The sequence below is a fragment of the Nicotiana tomentosiformis genome, chromosome 11 (genome assembly GCF_000390325.3).
Source record: "Nicotiana tomentosiformis chromosome 11, ASM39032v3, whole genome shotgun sequence".
NCBI lineage: Eukaryota > Viridiplantae > Streptophyta > Magnoliopsida > Solanales > Solanaceae > Nicotiana > Nicotiana tomentosiformis.
Window position 1 is genome coordinate 106,749,766 of NC_090822.1, and position 9,127 is coordinate 106,758,892.

Here is a 9,127-nt window from a genome sequence, read left to right on the forward strand (position 1 = left end):
CACGCGGCAGGATCATGTTATGATGGAACTGAAGCAGGTGCTATCGGGTGCTTCGAATAATGCAAACAGACGAGATCCAATTCCTCCCATTATTCCCACAAACCAAACAACGTAGAGAGTCGACAACAACACTCCCAGGGGTAAAGTTGGCTCCGATGGGGCTGGGGGAAGCAGATCTGGTCTCAACAACGAGAACGATCCATTCAAGGATGAACTTTTGCGGTTCATGGGGGAAGTAAATGCCCGCATGGATTAAATCCCAGGCGCGCCACCGGTATTAAAAGGCCCAAACTCGAAGAACTATGTTTAATTACCGTACAAGCCAAGTGCGGCACCCGAACTAATCCCTACGCGGTTCAAAATGCCTAAAATTCCAAAGTATGACAGAACTTCAGACCCGCAGAAGCATATTACTACCTACACAACAGCGGTGAAAGGAAATGATTTAGCTCCTCACGAAATTGAATCTGTATTGCTAAAGAAATTTGGAGAAACTATCACGAGGGGAGATCTAACGTGGTATTCATTATTACCCGAGCATTTCATAGATTTCTTTGAGATGCTCGCGGATTTTTTCATTAAGCCTTATGCCGGGGCCAGAAAAGTTCAAGCCCGTAAGGCTGACATATTCAGGATCACACAGGGAGAATCTGAATTATTACGAGAGTTTGTTACTCGATTCCAGAAAGAAAGAATGTTGCTCCCAGGCATCTCGGATGAATGGGCAGCTGAAGCATTCACCAAAGTATTGAATCCAAGAAGTTCAGACGCTTCCCAGAAGCTGAAGGAGAGCCTGCTTGAGTTTCAAGCAATAACTTGGGCAGATGTATACAACCAGTACGAGTCAAAGATAAGGATCGAATATAACCAGGTCGGTTCGACATCATCAGCCAAAGGACGGGAGAAAAGCAGAGAAAAATCAAAGAATGACTACGACGCGGATAAACAGACTTCAAGGGGCCGATTTTTGCCCTACGAGCAGACCGAAGGCCATGGCAAAAACTTTCGGGCAACAAACAAATTCACCATTGACAGAGGGACCGATCGTGGTTGAAACAATAGATCATTTCAAAATAAAGAAACGTCGGGGTCTCGGGATTTTTCTTATCCAGGTTATCAGAATATAACTTCAACGTCAGTGTAGTGGAACTAGTGTCAGCCATGAGAAATATTAAAGAGGCACGATTCCCGAGACCTATGAAGTCCGATTCCAGCCAGAGGGGTCCCAACTTATGGTGCGAATACCACAGGACGAACGGTCACCTGACAGGGGACTGCCGACACCTCCGAGAGAAGGTGGCAACATTATTGAAGAATGGTCACCTCAGAGAATTCTTGAGTGACCGAGCTAAGAACAATTATGATCGTAATAGAGACAACGTGAAACTTCCAAAACTAGGAGAAGAACCCTCACGCTAAACGATCAATATGATCTTCAGTGGGAATGAGATTAACGAGGTCACCTTTTCGGCAGCAAAGAAGACGAAAGTATCAATAACTCACAGTAAAAGACTATGGTAAGACGATATCACTTTCACGGAGGAGGACGCAGATGGATTGCTATTACCACACAACGACGCACTTGTAAGGCCCCGTAAAAGTTTTCCTAAAAACCCGAATTTTCGTGATGCCAAAGTAGGCATAGAGGTTAATAGTAGTAGAAATTCATCGCGGTTCGGACTTTTTGGATTGAACAGTGCGTTCGGGAGTTGAAGAAAATATTGGGTAGAAGTACGCATTTCTGCGGCCGCAGAACCACTCTGCGGACCGCAGACTAGTCGCAAAGTGGGGCAGGTTTCTGGGCATTTTTCATGTCAATTTTGCGGCCATTATGCGACCGCATAACCGTTTCGCGAGCCACATTCTTGTCACATATAACACCTTGGGATTTATCAGAGGGAGGTTCTGCGATGCACTATGCAACCGTAGAACCGTTTTGCGGTGCACTATGCGACCGCAGAACAGGTCTGCGGGCCGCATAGTAACCGCAGACCAGGTCAGTTTTTTTCTCAGTTTTGGCACCCAATTTTGTGGTCCTTTCGTGGACCGCATAACCATTATGCGGTTGCATATGCGACCGCAGAACCTGTTTCGGAGCTTTGTTTTTAGGGGTTTTAAACCCGACCCAATTCCGTTAAAACACACCCTATAGACCATTTTGAGCACATTTATGATATTTTAGAGTGAGAGTGAGAGTTCTTAGAGTGGGGGAGCAATCTTTAACCATTATCCATAAATTCTTGATCAATCATTGAGGATTAACAAAGGGAGTCTTCACCCTAAAGGTAAGAATCTATGTCCTAACTCTCAATTTTGAAATTTTGTAAAAATGGGGTAATTAGAGAGGCAATTATTGGGTGTGGGGGTTGTTGTCTTGCATGCATGTATCCTTGAAGTATGTGGAAAGATTGTGAGCTAAAGATGGTAGAGAGTGGGTTGGGAAATGATGAAATCTTCCACAAAAGAATCTTAGAACTTTAATACACACCTAGTGTTTGATAAAATGCTCAAATGAGCTAAAACCATGATAATCTTCTTAGTTTTAGTTCAACTTGCTATATTTCTAAAATAGATTGAAGTTGCTAAGAATTATGGATCATTTTAGAGTTGAAGCTCAATTGAGGTATGTTGGCTAAACCCCCTTCTTCTTAGAATCGAATCCCACGGTGTTCATGTAATTGGAGTAAGTCCTTGATCATTATTGAATTGGCTTTTCCTAATGTGGTTGTGTTGAAGGATGTTTGTATAATGTTTCTTTTAAATGCTTCATCATGTCATCTTTCCATTTGAGAATATGTTAGAAATGTAGAATGTGTGTTAGGAATGTTAAAACTTCATGTCGAGACCGAAATAAAGGTTGTTATGCGAAATTGTATGAAGGACCTCTATGTGCCTAAAATTTCCTAAATTGCTCATATGTGAATTAATGTCTTGAATTGGAAGCCTTATTGATGTTGATAATGATAATGATAATGATATTTGAACGTGGAAAAGGGAACTGGAATTATGAAATACGGCCTAGCGCCAAGAATAATTTTATAATTGGGGCCACTCGTGCCATTGTATTGAAAGTATGGGAAAGAAATATGAATTGAGATGACTGATTGAATATGGGTTATGTCTCAAATGAGATGGCCTAGCCGATCGGGCCGAGATTGGACTCCGTGTAAGAACACAGTGGTATTGTGAATGAAATTATGGTAATGTCTCAAATGAGATGGCCTAGCCGATCGGGCCGTGATCGGACGTCATGCCGCACACATAATGGCACTGTGCTGGAAATTATAATAAAATTGTGGTAATGTCTCAAATGAGATGGCCTAGCCGATCGTGCCGAGATCGGACTCCGTGTAAGAATACGGAGGTACTGTGAATGGTGGAATATCGGTACTAAAGGTCACCAAACCTAATAATATGAAAATTGACTTGAAAATGTATATGATTCTTAACTTGTTATTTTAATATTATTTGATTCTTGGCTGTTCCTCTTGTATTATTATTCATTCTATTGAGTTGGTGTTTAGCTTTACATACTAGTGCTATTCGACGGTACTAACGTCCCTTTTGCCGGGGGTGCTGCATCTTTAAATGGATGCATGTAGTTACATAGTAGACAATGTTGATCACAGATAGTGTTGCATCCTCTTCTTAGCCGACTCGGTGGGCCCCATTTCATTCCGGGGTCATGTATTGTACCTTTTGTTTATATTATGGTCACCTTTTAAGGTATAGCCGGGGCCTTGTTGCCGGCATCATCTTTACTCTCTTTTGTATCTTTAGAGGCTCCGTAGACAATATGTGGGTTATAAATGGGTGTTGGGAATGCTAAACAAGTTATGTTGTATTTGATCACTTATTCCACTTGAACTATAAGAAATGTGTATTTTGAGACTTAAAGGCGCAATGTCTAATGAAACGATTTAGGATTGTATGAATGAGCTTCTTACTGTTAATTAATGAAATCACGTCTTGTCTTGATTATAAGTGAATTGGGTAGAAAGTATCTAACAGGCTTGCTCGGCCGAATTTACTCGGTTGAGCGCCGATCACGCTTCCCGAGGTTGGGGGTATGACAACACTGGTAATATCTTTAAAAGTGTTAGATTTTAAGATTAAATGTGTTCTAGTGGATCCAGGAAGTTCGGCTAATATCATACAATGGAGAGTATTAGAACAAGCTAAACTTACCGGAAGTATTATTTCGGCAACAAAGCTTCTCGCTGGATTCAACCTTGCGAGCGTGACGACCCGAGAAGAGATCTTGCTGCTCACAAACGCTGAAGGAGTAATGAAAACAACTCTCTTCGAAGTAGTAGATGGTGACATGGGATGCAACATTATCCTTGGAAGACCGTGGTTACACGAAATGAAAGTTGTACCATCAACATATCACCAATTGTTGAAGTTTCCAACGCCCAAAGGAATAGAGAAGATAAGAGGTGATCAACCGGCAGCAAGGGAGATGAATACAATCTCAGTCTCCTGTAGCAGAGGGAAGGAATGCATGGCATAGAAATTACAGGAACCGGCACCTCTTCCTGACCTAGTAGGAGTTAGCTCGGAAACAGAGTTGTTATAACAATATCAGGTGCCAAGATATTTCCAAGTTCCAGAAGAGAGGGACGTGACGAAGTCCACGGCGGAGGAACCGGAGCAAGTTGCATTGTTCGAGGAATTCTTAGAAAGAAAATTCCATTTGGGGACAGGACTGCACCAGGAGCTCAGGTATGGTTTTATTGAATTTCTTATATTTAATGCTGATTGTTTTGCATGGTCGCACGAGGATATGACAGGTATCCTGACGGAAATTGCCATGCACAAGCTGAGTTTGGATCCCAACATATCTCCGGTAAGGCAGAAGAAGTGCCCTATTGCCGAGGCTAGGAATAAATTCATCAAAGAAGAGGTAACCCACTTACTTAAAATCGGTTCGATCCGAGAGGTAAGATATCCGGACTGGCTAGCCAATGTAGTAGTAGTTTCTAAGAAGAACAATAAATTTCGCATGTGCGTAGACTATAAAGATCATAACAAGGCATGCCCGAAAGACTCGTTCCCACTGCCAAATATTGATCAAATGATTGATGCCACGGCCGGGCACGAGTTGATGAGTTTCCTTGATGCTTATTCCGGTACAACCAAATTAAGATGAACCCGGAAGATCAGGAAAAAACTTCATTTATAACGAATTTCGGTACATATTGTTACAATGTAATTCCATTCGGGTTGAAAAACGCCGGAGCCACTTATCAACGGCACGTAAATAAGAAGTTTGAAAAGCAAATAGGAAAGACCATGGAAGTTTATATAGACGATATGCTCATTAAGTCTTTGAATGCAGGTGACCACCTTATGCATTTACAAGAAATATTCGACATCTTGAGGAAGAATAACATGAAACTCAACCCCGAGAAGTGCGCTTTCGGGGTCCGTTCTGGTAAGTTCCTGGGGTTTCTGGTCTCACAAAGGGGAATTGAGGTAAACCTAGATAAAATCAAGGACATATACGATATCCCAGATCAATTATAAAATGTAAAGAAAGTCAAAAGACTCACAGGAAGGTTAGCAGTTTTGAGCAGGTTCATTTCCCGATCGTCGAAAAAATGTCATCGTTTCTTCATATTGCTCAAAAAGAAGAAGAATTTTGAATGGAAACCAGAGTGCCAGCAGGCTTTGAGGGACCTGAAGAAATACTTATCAAGTCCTCCATTGCTCTCTAAACCAAAAGAAGGTGAAACATTGCTAGTCTACCTCGCGGTTTCAGAAGTTGCGGTAAGTGCGGTTTTAGTCCGGAGGGACGAAGGTACGCAATTTCTCATTTATTACGTTTGCAAAATTTTAACGGGAGAAGAAACTCGCTACCCATATTTGGAAAAACTGGCCTTAGCTCTCGTAGTCGCCGCTCGGAAGCTAAGGCCCTACTTCCAATGCCACCCGATAGCTGTGGTGACTATATTCCCTTTGCGAAATATCCTCCACAAACCCGAGCTCTCGGGTAGATTAGCCAAATGGGTCGTCAAAATGAGTGAATTCGACATAGAATATAAACCAAGGACTGCAATTAAGTCACAAGTCTTGGCTGACTTTGTGGTCGATTTTAGTCCGGGACTACTACCTATGGCAACCAACGAGGCAGTGATGGTGTCCGAATCGACATCGGGGGTTTGGACCTTATTTACGGATGGAGCTTCGAATGTAAAAGGGTCCGGGCTCGAAATAGTCTTAATCACGCCTTCGAGGGGAAACCTTAAGGCAGGCTATCAGAACAATCCCTTTAACTAATAATGAAGCAGAGTATGAAACTCTAATTGCAGGGCTCGAATTGTCCCAGGGACTTGATTCCGAGGTTATCAAAATCAAATATGACTCACAGCTGGTGGTAAATCATGTCTACGAGATCTTTGATACCAAAGAAGAACGTATGCAACAATACGTGGTAAAGGTCTAGGCTCTTTTGGCACGATTTCGGGAGTGGTCAATTACTCACATCCCGAGGGAGAATAACGCAGAAGCAGATGCATTATCAAACTTAGGATCATCGACAAAAATAAAAGGATCGGAGTCCGAAATGGTGGTACAGTTGATGAGCTCAGTCCTGGATACAGATGGGTACTATGAGGTGAATTCGGCTAGTCTGGTGTGGGACTGGAGAAATGAAATAATCAACTACCTCGAGCATAGAAAGTTGCCTGACGATCCCAAAGCATCACAGACGTTACGCACCAAAGCTGCACGTTATAACTTTAGAAAAGGACAATTGTATAGAAAATCTTTCCAATGCCCGCTGGCCCAGTGTTTAGGAGAGTCAGAAGCTGACTATGTCATGAGAGAAATTCACGAAGGGATATGCGGCAATCACTCAGGCACAAGGTCTTTGGTGTTGAAATTGGTACGGGCAGGATATTATTGGCCTCGCATGGAACAAGACACAAAAGATTTCGTACGAAAATGTGATAAGTGTCAACGCTACGCATCACTAATACATCAACCGGCAGAACCCTTACATTCGGTTATGTCCCCGTGATCGTTCATGAAATTGGTGGTGGGCATCGTCGGACCGCTGCCACCGGCTCCCGGAAAGGTAAGGTTTCTTTTAATTTTGATTGATTATTTTTCTAAATAGGTGGAAGCAGGTTCTTATCAGAAGATCAAAAAATGCGAAGTGGTCGATTTCCTGTGGGAAAATATAATTTGTAGGTTCGGCATACCAAAAGAGATAGTATGCAACAATGGGCCACAATTTATCGGTGCAAAAATTTCAAAGTTCCTCGAAGACTTGAAAATAAAAAGGATCACGTCTTCTCCTTATCGTCCGAGCGCAAATGGTCAAGTAGAGTCAACGAACAAAGTGATTATTCAAAACCTCAAGAAAAGGTTGGAAGCAGCAAAAGGCAAATGGCCCAAAGAATTGCCCGGAGTTCTATGGGCCTACCGAACAACGGCCAAATCGAGCACAGGAGAGACTCCTTTTCCCCTTGTTTACAGTGCTGAATCCCTAATCCCGGTAGAAGTGGGTGAACCCACTTTGAGATATTCTCAGACAAATGGAGAATCGAATGACGAAGCAATGCTAATCAACTTGGAACTGCTCGAGGAACGCAGGGACTTGGCGCATGTAAGAATGGTAGCTCAAAAGCAGAGAATGGAGCGATATTATAATCGAAGAGTCAACTTCCGTTATTTCAAAGTAGGAGATTTGGTTCTGAGAAAAGTAACCCAAAATACCCGGGGAGCTCAACGCGGGGAAGCTAGGTCCAATGTGGGAAGGTCGCTACTTGATTTGAGCTATCACTGGGAAAGGTTCATACGCGTTGGAGAATTAGAATGGAGACAAGTTGCCCAGCAACTGGAACGTGGCACACCTCAAACGATATTATTGCTAATGAACATTATTCAAGCGGAAAGTATGTGCTGCACTCTTTTTCCCTTCGTTCAGTTTTTTCCCAATTGGGTTTTTCTGGAAAGGTTTTTAATGAGACAACGACAAAAAGCATACTACGAAAACAATATCAATAAGACCTTTGATAACAAGGAAAACAAACAAGCTTCCACTCGGGGACGATTAGATAATGTTTGGTTCGATAGCAAATTCCCACCGGGAAGTTAAGATTTCTACCGAAAAAGGGTTACCCGACCGTTCACGAGCACAAACTACTAGAGGACTGTTAGGTATTCTTTCGTTCGATAGCATGGATTCCTAAGGGGAAGTAAGGTATGTTACCGAGTGAAGGATTACCTAGCAATTCATTGGTGGAACCTTCAAAGATATAAGACTTCCAGTGTTCCAATTTGCACTCTCCGCATTGAAACACTAGGGGGAATGATATGAAAATACGGCAATAGTGACTGCCACGTCAACCGGGAAACAAAAATTCGGAAACAAAATGCATCATCAGGACCAGGGACTGCGCAGTCAGCCCCGTAGAAACAAGTTGTACAAGATAGCCATAAGTAATGGCAATTTCTTTTCTGCATAACAAGATGCTTATGTATTTTTTGAAATAGAAGGAATAAAATGAAATTCTTTTGCTTTTATCTTGTTTCTTGTCCGGACGATGAGCTAACTTTGTCATTTAAAAGTTAAACAAGTACTTCAAATGTTATTGCCGTAATGAACAGGAGATGTCCTCTTCAAGAGCACCGTAAACATAAGAGGGCCTCTCTTATAAAAAACCTCACGTTAAAGGGTTGGTTCCGGAAGAATAAATTCCCAAAATCTAAAATGCCATCGGGGAAAAATACACCCGATGCCGCATATGAAAAGGACGCAAAAAGCAAACTTGCGCAAATATTTACAGAAACCCTCACGTAAAAGGGAAACTTGCGCAAATATTCATAGAAACCCTCACGTAAAAGGGAAACTTGTGCAAATATTCATAGAAACCCTCATGTAAAAGGGATAATACTCGGAACCAAAATGCTTTGAAGAAAATACATCCGAGACTACACATAGTAAAGCGCGAATAGAACAACATGCGCAGAATGCTTGAGCAAGTGCAAAAAATAAAGACTTGCATGGATATTCAAATGAGAGTAAGACTTAAACAATACTTGAGCACAAATATGTCTTTATTTACAAGAACGGACCAAAACGATAAAAGTACAAAATGGGAAAAGAAAGAAAAAG

General features: G+C 42.0%; 1 protein-coding gene across 1 annotated transcript; it reads left to right on the forward strand.

Moving 5' to 3' along the window:
• The first annotated feature begins 361 nt into the window (after positions 1-361).
• On the forward strand, positions 362-1,054 carry LOC138901982 (uncharacterized). The gene has a single exon (XM_070189784.1). The coding sequence runs from the start codon at positions 362-364 to the stop codon at positions 1,052-1,054; it is 693 nt and encodes a 230-aa protein (XP_070045885.1).
• Positions 1,055-9,127: the final 8,073 nt, after the last annotated feature.